This window comes from Rousettus aegyptiacus, unplaced genomic scaffold (genome assembly GCF_014176215.1).
Source record: "Rousettus aegyptiacus isolate mRouAeg1 unplaced genomic scaffold, mRouAeg1.p scaffold_m13_p_6, whole genome shotgun sequence".
Classification (NCBI taxonomy): domain Eukaryota; kingdom Metazoa; phylum Chordata; class Mammalia; order Chiroptera; family Pteropodidae; genus Rousettus; species Rousettus aegyptiacus.
In genome coordinates this window covers 94,557,315-94,568,397 of record NW_023416309.1, presented here as the reverse complement: position 1 = coordinate 94,568,397, position 11,083 = coordinate 94,557,315, and the positions used below count along the sequence as shown (strand labels likewise).

The 11,083-nt window shown below is 55.8% G+C and overlaps 1 protein-coding gene across 3 annotated transcripts; it reads left to right on the top strand.

Annotated features, from left to right (window-relative positions):
• The first annotated feature begins 203 nt into the window (after nucleotides 1–203).
• On the top strand, nucleotides 204–8,085 carry SPATA20 (spermatogenesis associated 20). 3 transcript variants are annotated; one of them, XM_016158507.2, is made up of 17 exons: nucleotides 204–315; nucleotides 1,068–1,186; nucleotides 1,305–1,478; nucleotides 1,575–1,639; nucleotides 1,824–1,978; nucleotides 2,055–2,198; nucleotides 2,280–2,481; nucleotides 2,821–2,951; nucleotides 3,052–3,156; nucleotides 3,370–3,444; nucleotides 3,542–3,751; nucleotides 3,842–4,034; nucleotides 4,372–4,540; nucleotides 4,813–5,024; nucleotides 6,492–6,691; nucleotides 7,489–7,569; nucleotides 7,714–8,085. In XM_016158507.2, the coding sequence occupies exons 2-17, from the start codon at nucleotides 1,110–1,112 to the stop codon at nucleotides 7,882–7,884; spliced, it is 2,364 nt and encodes a 787-aa protein (XP_016013993.1). In that variant the 5' UTR covers nucleotides 204–315; nucleotides 1,068–1,109; the 3' UTR covers nucleotides 7,885–8,085. The 3 variants fall into 3 exon arrangements, with proteins under 3 accessions (XP_016013993.1, XP_016013995.1, XP_016013994.1); XM_016158509.2 differs by lacking the exon at nucleotides 7,489–7,569; XM_016158508.2 differs by lacking the exon at nucleotides 1,068–1,186 and having other exon boundaries at nucleotides 211–315.
• Nucleotides 8,086–11,083: the final 2,998 nt, after the last annotated feature.

The window sequence follows — 11,083 nt, the reverse complement described above, 5'->3', positions numbered from 1 at the left end:
TTTAGGTCCAGCTGAGTCCTTCCAATTTTGCGCAGAGACCCGGGTCCTCCCAAGCTCGGGTTGTCCAGCCTGCAATTCCGCGCTTGGCCACAGGGTGACGCTCGGAGACCAGCTACCGGCTCAGAGTCTGGGCGAAGACCCGTCCCGGGTTGGGTCGGTGCCTCGGCCCGCCCCTCGCAGCCTCTCACCCTACTTCCTTTCCAGCCGGCGGCGCCCAGGCCCAAGGCCTGGAACAGTCATGCTGGGCGCGCGCGTCTGGCTGTGCCGCAGCCTCCTGCTGCCCCGCGCTGGGCCAGACCTCGCCACGAGCCGAAGGTACAGGCGGGCAAGTGGGCTGCTGCAGCGGGCCTGCACCTGCGGGTACCCAGGGCCAGGCATCCGAGCACTGGTCCTCAGTCCCTGCCCAGCTCATACCCCCTCATACCTGACCCCACTCACCCCGCTCTAGTCTGCTCCTGGCACCAGGCAATAACGCTGTCCTGCCGTTCTTTACTGCTTTTCCCTCCCCTCTGGCTGCAGGGCTAGCTCCTTGGGACTCTGTTCTCACATCACCTCAAGGAAACCTTCCTTGAATCCCAATGCTGTGCTAAAGGGTCCTTGTCAACAGCACCCTGGGCTGGCCTGTCACAGTCTTAATTGCTGCAGGGATCTGTCATTATTTAGGTCTGCCTGCCCCCCCCCCCCCCCGCCCCACATCGCTACTCTCCTAGACTGAGCCCCTTGATATCAGGGCCAGTTTCTGATAACCTGGGGGGTTCTGGAGGTCTGGTACAGGACCTGACCCAATAAAGTGCCCAGTGGGTCAATACTGAGTGAGAGAGTCCCCTCTGTTGATTTCCTTCTCATTGCCCCTCACCTGGTTCAGTCCTGACCCAACTCTTCTTCCAACCACCAGCAGTGAGTGGCCTTCCTGCCCTGATCACGGCCTGGGTCATGCCAGAGAAACCCCTCCAGTACCACCACCCTGGGGAGGGGGCCCAGCTGAGGGGAGAGAATGGAGCCTGAACCACCATTCTGCCCATTGTGACTCACCCTGACCTCACAGTTATCATCCTTCCCACTGCCAGGTCTGAGAGGTTGGGGGAGACTAACCTGGCAGGGTGCCCCCAATGAGCCACCTTTCTTCACCGCCCCCCAAACACAAGGGGGAGCACAAAGGCCACAGTCTCCCCCGTGGTTCAGAAAGGTAGGTTGGGTTGGGAGCAAGGGGTTCCAGGAGGGGCGCCAGAGGGCAGGGCAGAGTGGATTGGGCCTCTGCGATGGTGGGGGAAAGGCCCCTGGCCTCACCTACCTGCCCATGCCAGGGGCAGTTCTTCCCGGGACAAGGACCGAAGTGTGACGGCCAATGGTTCAGTGCCCATGCCCGCTGGAGGGAAGGGGAGTCGCACCAACTGCTCCCAGCCCCAGAAGGTTTCCAACCGCCTGATCAATGAGAAGTCACCCTACCTCCTGCAACATGCCTACAACCCTGTGGATTGGTGAGTACCTCTCCTGAAACACTTCCCGGGGCAGCTGGGCTCCCAGTCCCTCTTACCACCCAGGCCGAGTGTGATGCCTCACCCTGCTGGGCCTAGGTACCCCTGGGGACAGGAAGCCTTCGACAAGGCAAGAAAAGAAAACAAGCCAATTTTCCTTTCAGGTAATGCACCCACCTTCCTTGGGGTGCGGGAGGTTAGTTGTAGTGGATAGGGGAAGGGTGGTTTGGGCCTGGGGGCCTCCCAGGAAACCAGAGGTCAGGACCTCTTCGGTCCATCTGGGGCCTCTTGGCTGGCATCCCTCTGACAAGTCATGGTACCCCCGGTGGTCCCATGGCCCCATTCCAGTGGGGTACTCCACCTGCCACTGGTGCCACATGATGGAGGAGGAATCCTTCCAAAATGAGGAGATTGGCCGCCTGCTCAATGAGGACTTTGTCAGTGTGAAGGTAGATCGAGAGGAGCGGCCAGATGTGGATAAGGTGTATATGACCTTTGTGCAGGTGAGTGGTCTTCCCATAGGGAGGATTGTCTGTGCATAGCGGACTATTCCCCTCACCTTCGTCCTCTCTCTGCCAGGCCACCAGCAGTGGTGGGGGCTGGCCCATGAATGTGTGGTTGACTCCCAACCTCCAGCCCTTTGTGGGAGGCACTTATTTCCCCCCTGAGGATGGCTTGACCCGAATTGGCTTCCGCACAGTGTTGCTGAGAATCCGGGAGCAGGTAGGTATCTTTGGGGTGGGGCAAGGGTCAAGGGCGAGGGAATCTCATGCTGACCTCCAAGTCTGCCCCTGTCTCGCTCAGTGGAAACAGAACAAGAATACCTTGCTAGAAAACAGCCAGCGTGTCACCACAGCCCTGCTTGCCCGGTCAGAGATTAGTACCGGTGACCGCCAGCTGCCACCCTCCGCTGCCACCATGAACAGCCGCTGCTTCCAGCAGCTGGACGAGGGCTATGATGAGGAGTACGGTGGCTTCGCTGAGGCCCCCAAGTTCCCTACACCAGGTCAGTGTCCCCACCATACCCACCCCACCCCAGTCTGGCCTTCTGATGCCTGTCCTGGTCAATAATTTTCTGACCCTTGGCTTGGTCATTAACCTATTTTCCTTTCACCCAACCTGTCAATAGCTATCTAATGAATATCTGACTTCTGGTCTTAGCAGTGACCCCAACACTGACCTGGATATTGATCTTCTGTCCTGTGGGTTGATCACTGACCTCCTGACCCTAAGTCTGTCAGAGACTGCCTAACCCCAGCCTGGCCAAGGGTCTGCTGACCACCCAGATCTGCGGCCCTTGCCCCCCGCTTTCATTCTTTCATCCATGTATTCTTGGTGCCAACAGTGATCCTGAACTTCCTGTTCTCCTACTGGCTCAGCCATCGACTCACCCAGGATGGCTCTCGGGCCCAGCAGATGGCCTTGCACACCCTGAAAATGATGGCCAATGGGGGGATCCGAGACCACGTGGGGCAGGTGAAGGGGGCTAGGCACTCCCTGGAGGGGGCAGCAGGAGGCAGAGGGGTAGGGGTAGAGGCTGGGATTGGCCTCCAGCCCCATGTCCCACTTGGTACAGGGCTTTCATCGCTACTCCACGGACCGCCAGTGGCATGTCCCCCACTTTGAAAAGATGCTATATGACCAGGGGCAGCTCGCAGTGGCCTATTCACAGGCCTTCCAGGTGACCCCTGAACCCAGCCTGTCTACCTACCCATGGCTGCCCCTCCCAGGGCCTTCCCAGTGACTTATGGCTCCCCCTTGACCTCACTTCTAACCCCCTCCTCTATGCCCACTACCCAGGCTGCCTCCCCACCCTCCTGGGAGAACGTTAACTGCCCACTCTACCAAGGCCAACCCAGGGACCTCTGTTGATAGCCTCCTTCCTCCTCCTCAGATCTCTGGTGACGAGTTCTATTCAGATGTTGCCAAAGGCATCCTGCAGTATGTATCTCGGAACCTGAGTCACCGGGTGTGTATCCACTGAGGCAGGAGGGCCTGGCTGTGGGAGGGCTCGGGGACTCCACTGCCCAAAAGACGGGAGCCAGCCAACTCTCCCCTCCTCACAGTCTGGAGGCTTCTACAGTGCAGAGGATGCAGACTCGCCCCCAGAGCGGGGCATGCGGCCTAAAGAGGGCGCCTTTTATGTGTGGACAGTCAAAGAGGTCCAGCAGCTACTCCCAGAACCTGTGCATGGCGCCACCGAGCCACTGACCTCGGGCCAGCTCCTCATGAAGCACTATGGGCTCACGGAGGCCGGCAACATCAGCCCCAATCAGGTGAGGATTCCTGGGGATACTGGAGGGGTCCTGAAGCCAGACAGGTGTGCAGGTGAGTGGACTCTCTCAGACAAGGGCTGTTTTCCTCAGGACCCCAAGGGGGAGCTGCAGGGCCAGAACGTGCTGACTGTCCGGTATTCGCTGGAGCTGACCGCTGCCCGTTTTGGCCTGGATGTGGAAGCTGTACGGACCTTGCTCAATACAGGGCTGGAGAAGCTCTTCCAGGCCCGGAAACATCGGCCAAAGCCGCACCTGGACAGCAAAATGCTGGCTGCCTGGAATGGTGGGGCAGCCGTGTCTGTGGCTTGATCCTACTTATAGAATTTCCCTTCGCAAAGTTTCTTCTGTGTGTCAGGCATCCGCTGAATATTAATTCTTCCTTTATCAGATTTTTTTTTATCTCAATTTGCAAATGAGCGAACTGAGGCTAAGAGAATTTAAGTAACTTGCCGAAGATCACACATGGGCCAGGAGCCCAGACCTATCTGGTGCTAGAGTCCAAGTCCTACTCTGTCACCGCATTGCTCCAGAGAGGCACTGAGGCTTAGGGGAGGTAAGGGGGGACATACCCGTAGGGCCTCAGCCAGCTTCTCACTGCTCCTGATGTCTCTCTCCTCCAGGACTGATGGTGTCTGGCTATGCCATCACCGGGGCTGTCCTGGGCATGGAGAGGCTGGTCAACTATGCCACCAATGGTGCCAAGTTCCTGAAGCGGCACATGTTTGACGTGGCCAGTGGCCGCCTGATGAGGACCTGCTATGCAGGCTCTGGAGGGACAGTGGAGCACAGGTGGGGGGCCGGGCAGCTGGGGAAGGCTTGTCTCCCTGGGTACCCCAGACCTGTCTCTGCCCCTCTCCGCACTCCGGGTAGACTCCAATCCTGATTCTGCCATCTGTCTGCTTCAAGCTCTTAACATCCCTGGGCCCATTTGCTTATCTGGGAAATGGGCTAATGGTACCCACCAGAGAGGTAGATTTTGAGAGTTAAATGAAAGAATGTGTGAAAAGGGCATCCTTTGTAAAAAACCCCTCTCTCCTCTTCCCTGGTGCTTGTCCCTCCAGCAACCCACCCTGTTGGGGCTTCCTGGAGGACTATGCCTTCGTAGTACGGGGCCTGCTAGACCTGTACGAGGCCTCACTGGAGAGCGCATGGCTCGAGTGGGCTCTGCGGCTGCAGGACACACAGGACAAGCTGTTCTGGGACTCTCGGGGTGGCGGCTACTTCTGCAGTGAAGCTGAGCTGGGGGCCGGCCTGCCCCTGCGCCTGAAGGACGGTCAGTGGGGGGCGGGTTGGGGGGGCAGAGCTGGCCTGGTTTCCTGGACCCAACTGAGGCTTGGTTTTCCCTGGGGGAGGGATGTCAGCTCAGTGTGGTGGTGAAAAGCCAGCATGGGCAGGTGCCAGGCCTTCCTGCGTTCACGTCTCCACCACTTACTAACCGAGTGACTTTGGGCTTGTCATATTTCAGAATCTCAGTTTCTCAATATGCAAGATGGAGCTAATGTTGGTGCTGCCTTATAGGGTTGATGTAAAGATTAGTTTAGCTATTCTGTGAATGTGCTTAGTACAGTAACTGGCATGCCTAGATTCACATGCTGAACAAGGCCAACTTAGTCCCTCCCCTCATGAAGCTTACAGTGTAGTAGGGGAGACAACTAGTACTTAATGCAGAAATGCACGCACAAAGGCATAGTTAAAACTGTGAGTGCTGTGAAGAAGAAGAAGGAGGCATCCATTCTGCACCCTGTCCCCTAACTTTTCTCAGTAGTGCTTACCATCACCCGATGTGTCTGGTCTGTTAATAGTCTTCCTCTTTCCCACCAAATATTAGCGTCTTGAGGACAGGACTTTGTCACTGCCGTATCTTGAGTCTAGCACAGGCCTGGCACATAGTGCGCAATAAACATTAGCCGAATGAGTGGATGGCTCTGAGAGAGAACGACAGTGGGACCCAACTCAGCTGGAGGGAGGTCAAATTAAACCATTGACAGGTGTCACTTAACCAAGGCAAGATGGGGCTGTGTGATTGTGGAGAGCTGGGGAGGGATTTCAGGCCAAGAGAACAGCCTGTGAGAGGACTTGGGTGGGGTGGGGGCAGCCTGTGACATGGAGGATGGGGGCCGAGGCCAGCATGTGAACAAAGGGTTAGCACCCTTCAGGGTCTTGTAGGTGTGGCAAGGAGTGGAAGGCTCTGAAGGGTTTTAAGTGGATTGTGACCTGCTCCTGTTAGATCTAAGAATGCCACTATGGCTGATGGTAGAGAAAGAATGGAGGCAGGGGAAACAGGGAGACCAGTTAGGCGTCTTTTAATGGCATTTAGTCCAAGCAAGCACTGACGAAGATCTGGACAAGGGAGAAGTGTGAGATGGGAGAAGTGGAAAGATTTGGGTCTATTCTGGCTGCAGACCCAGCAGTCTTGTGGAGGAATTAGAAGTGGGAGGTGTGAGAGGGAGGGAGGGGCAAGGAGGATGCCACTCTGGCTCCAGCAGCCTGGTGGTTGGACGGAGGTGTCAGCAGTGAGATGGGGGAGCTGGGAGACCAACAGTTCAGCCAGGGGCAAGGAAGTGGATGGAGTATGTGTATGAGAGAGCAAAGGACCTATAATTGCTGGTGCCGGCGTTCCACTCAGACCCCGGCCGGGGTAGGTGGGCAGAGACTCTTCTCCATCCTGGCCACAACCCTGGGGCAGGGTCCTGGGACCCAGTGATCTTCACTCATGGCTGCCGACCCCTGCGCTCTGCAGACCAGGATGGCGCAGAGCCCAGCGCCAACTCCGTGGCGGCCCACAATTTGCTTCGGCTGCATGGCTTCACGGGCCACAAGGACTGGATGGAAAAGTGTGTGTGCCTGCTGACTGCCTTCTCTGAGCGCATGCGCCGTGTCCCCGTGGCGTTGCCTGAGATGGTCCGCGCCCTCTTGGCCCACCAGCAGACCCTTAAGCAGGTACGGGGCGGTGAGGGCGCTTAGGCTGAGACCCTGGGTGGGTAAGGAGCCGGGACTGAAGTGGGGGATGGGGACAGGGGGTGGTGCTCCTGGGACTGTCCCTCCAGAGCTCAGCTCTGTGAGTGTGTGGCCATCTAGGCGTGTGTGTGCAGGTTCTCCACGGGAACGTTTGTAAGGGCTGCTCTGAGCAGGTGGAGGAATCTGTGTGAGTCTGAGACAGGCCTCTGGCACAGGCAGGAGCCTCTGTGAGTGCCTGTGACTGAGGGTCTCAGAGTAGGGGCGGGAGGCAGGGATCCCTGTGGTTGGTGGGTCCTTGTGGTTGCTGTAGTGTTTCTCTGTGTCTGTGTATCTGTGTAAATGGGTCTGCTAGTGTGTGTGCAGGTATATACTTATCTGCATGTGTGTCCCTGTGTGCATTATTGCTGTATGTGGGTATCTAGAGATATGTGACTGTGTGTCTGCCTTTCTGTGTGCTGATGTGTTTTCCATTGTATTTTTGCCTGTGTGCATGTGTGTGCTCCATGTTAAGGTTTGCCTGCTTACATTTGCATGTTCGCCTATATCTGTGTGTGTGTGTGTGTGTGTGTGTGTGTGTGTGTGTGTGTACATACACGTATCTTCACTTGCTGAGCAGTGAATCTGAGGCAGCCTCCTGGCAGCTGGTCTGGGGGATGCTGAGCTGAGTCCCATTCCTTCTTAAGGATATAAGGGGGTGGAGGGAGAATAGGGAAGCCCTGCTAGGTCTGGGTGCAGCCCCCCCGTACCTGACATGGGAGTTACCTTTCTGTTGCGGCCAGATTGTCATCTGCGGAGACCCCCAGGCCAAGGACACCAAGGCTCTGGTGCAGTGTGTCCACTCCATCTACATCCCTAACAAGGTTTGCATCTGTGAGCCCAGCCCTCCCCCCCCCTCCATTATATCTTGTCTTCTGAAGGCCTGAGGGAAGGAAACCCTCTCAGTAGCCCCTGCTAGTAGTGTCTCAGTAGCTCCAAGGTGACTCTCTCCTCTGCCGCTACCCCAGGTGCTGATTCTGGCCGACGGGGACCCCTCAAGCTTTCTGTCCCGCCAGCTGCCCTTTTTGAATACCCTGCGACGGCTAGAAGACCGGGCAACTGCCTACGTGTGTGAGAATCAAGCTTGCTCCATGCCTGTCACCGAGCCCAGCGAATTGCGCAAACTGTTGCATCAGTGACTGCCTTGTCCTCCTCGGGCTGGAGCTGGGGCAGGAGGCAGAGCTCCCTAACTGACCAGAGACTGGGCCCTGAGGGGCCCTAGAGAGCTTGAGGCCATCGGTGGGCACCCTATCACCAGGTGGCCTTGGCCATCCTCGCTGTCCCCCTCCCCCATGGGCACCCACCTAACCTGGAATAAACCTAACAGCGTCCCGTGGTAACCTCAGGGCCTTGGCTTTGCTTGTGAGAGGGGCCTTGGGCTCCAGCCTGTGAACTAGTAGCTCAGGGCCCCTTCCTCTGGGAGGCCCTAGCTTACCTCTCTGCCTTCTTGCATTCCTCCTTCACTTTCAAGGACAAGGCTGATCTTGTCCCCTGCCGTGGTGATTGCACCCTGAGTGAAACTGCCAGGAGTGGGGATGGGGGTGTAGACTTGCCCAGGAGGGGAAGTGCCAATCCTTGTCCTCAGGTGAGTTAAGCAAGGGACTTGCCCTCCACCTTCCCTTTGTCTCCTCCTATTTTAAGCTGGGGAAGGGGCAGAAGGATGCTTTTTATGAACTTTTATTATTCATGAAATGATGACATTTGCACATGCTTCAGTACACCGTGGTAGCTGCTGTTATCAGGAACAAGGACATTTCTTTTGGGGTATCCATCCAGCCCCCAGCTTCACCAGGATGGAGCCAAAGCCTTCCCACAGGAGGTCATATTGTCTATCCCCCTGCTTTCACACAAGCCGGGCCAGGAAAAGAGCTCTTGGCTCTTCTGTTGGGTTGAAAGTTTTCCTTCAAATCTGAGTCCTTCCTGCTGCAGGGAAAGCCAGCACTTTTCTGTGACCTCCTCCTGTCCCCTCAATGTTAGGAGATGCACACAAGTCCCATTCTTAGCACCTACCTCTTCACAGGCCCCAGAAATCTCATCTAGCTTCCACTATGGGGAGGAGACTAGGAAGCGTGCTTTGAGAAGGTAGGTGTAGGGTGTTGGGGCTGACAGGGAGGAGGGGATGGAGCTGCCCCTCTACCTCAGACCTTCAAGGATCTGCTGAGCCTGGGCACGCTGGTAACACCAAAGCCAAGCAGTACAACAACCAAAAGAGGCTGCTGGACATGAAACCCGAATGAGGCCACTGCTTGTGGGGCTGTCAGCAGTGGGGCAGGAAGCAGCTGGGAAACTGAACTGAGTCATTCCAAGATCTGCTGAGGACCTTGGTCACCCCCTGGGCATGGACACACACAGCCACACATGGTCACTGGGACTAGGGTTTATCTGGGTAGCTGCGCCCTCAGTGCAAGCCACCGGCCCATCTGGAGGGTATTAGAGCTCTGGCCAACAAGGTCAGCTGTCCTCTTTCTGGCTGGAGGCTGCTCAGCTTTGTCAAAGGCTGGGCAAATGGAGCTTGGTCTGGGGGCAGCAAGGAAGGAGAGTGGAGCATGGTACAGAACAGGTGGCCTTTTTGGCAGCTCAAGTCTTGGCTTTGGAAAGGTCTAGGCAGTTTGCAAAGTTCTCTTGTCTCTGTAGTCCCAATGACCCTCATGAATGAGGTGGCAAGGCAGGTACCTTTGGCTTCATATGGATAAAGGTATTCTGAGCCCAGAAAGGGTAAGAGACTGGCCTGAGACTTCTCAACACATCTAGTCCTTCAAGGTGCAATAAAGACTGCTCAGGCTTCCTCTTCCCCCAGGAGGTACAGGCACAGCTGTGAGGGAGGGTGCGTTTGCCATCTTCTGTCCCTCCTTCCAGTCTTCCTTCTGCTCTGTCTCTTTCTCTGCTGCTGGTACCAGGCATGCACCTAGGATTCTGTACCTGGGTTCAGAGAAAGGAGTCAGGGCCTTAAAGGTTAATTCTCTGGGGAGTGTTTGCATTTTCTAAAGAGAGCAAGGCTAAACATAAGTCTTGCTCAGATGTGGGATTTTAAGTCTGCAATCTCTCTTCCTCGTGACGGTCCCTCTTGGCTATGCTTCTTGCTCTGCCAGTAGGACTGTCCTGGAAGAGCTGTGGGCCAAGGCCATTGGAGACAGGGCCTCGAGATTCGGGCAGTCACTCAAGTAATTTCATCTCTCTGAGCCTCGGTTTCCTTATCTAAAAAATGGGACAACCACCACCCAACTCCCAAGGCTGTGACATGACTAAATAGGACAATGTATCATCGCTGAGCAGACAGTATCACAGATGGGAAGATTATCTTGGTTCCTAAGGAAGCTAGCCAGGCTGTGAGGGAGGTTGAAAGGGGAGAGGGCTGAAGGAGTTGGAAGGCCTAGAGGGCCTGGTGGAGTAGGGCCTATATGAGGGTGCTCTTTCAAACCCAGAAGAGATCTTAGACAACACTTAGACCTAACTTCTTTGTTGGAAAACTGAGGCTCCAAAAAGGATTTTTTTCATCCCTCTCACTCCCCCTCCCTGCCTGAAGTTATTAATCTAACAGATTTATGAAGCACCTACTATGTGCCAAATGCAGGATTAGGTCCTGGTGAGCAAAATGGACATAGCCACTGCCCTCAGGAAACATAGAGCCCGGAGGGGGAGACAATCATTTAATTATTACAAACATAAACATATAATCCCAGCCTGGGCAAAGTGCTATGAGGTTCCAGACACTTGTCTGGCTCAGTACTGTGTCCTCAGCACCTTGGCACTTAGGCACTGCAATATTTGCTGAAAGAAGGCCACTCCGAGGAGATGATGTCAGAGCTGAGCGTTGGAGGGTGGGAGCTAAAGATGGTTTCAGGGCTGGCTTGGCCTTCTCTGTGGGTCCTGCCTCTCTTCTCCCCTCTCCCACTCAGGTTAATAGTGAGCATCTGTGACAGGGATGTCAGAGTCCCCTGGTGCCCTGCCCAGACACCAGAATGCCTTAGGTGGCAGGTCACCCCAGGCCTCTAGCCCAAGGAAATAGATGTGGGTCTCAATTTGTCAAGATGGTGCTTGCGTCTGCCTCCCTTTCTGGGTATGTTCTAGGACAGAGTTTGGCCCAGAGACGAGGGTGGCTTGGATGATGGATGAAGGTGTGGGGCCTGCCGACCACCAGGAAACTTGACCATTGGGTTGGGCAAGCCTCTCTGGCCTCTTTTTCCTTTTGCAAAGAAGAGGTGATTAGAGTCATTCACCTTCCCTAGGACCTCTTGACCCTGTCCGGAAAGGGCAGTCCGACCTGGCAGACTGCGACTGGCAGGAGGGAAGAAGGTGTCAGACACGTGGAGCCAACCATAAATAGGTCCCTCTCCCAGA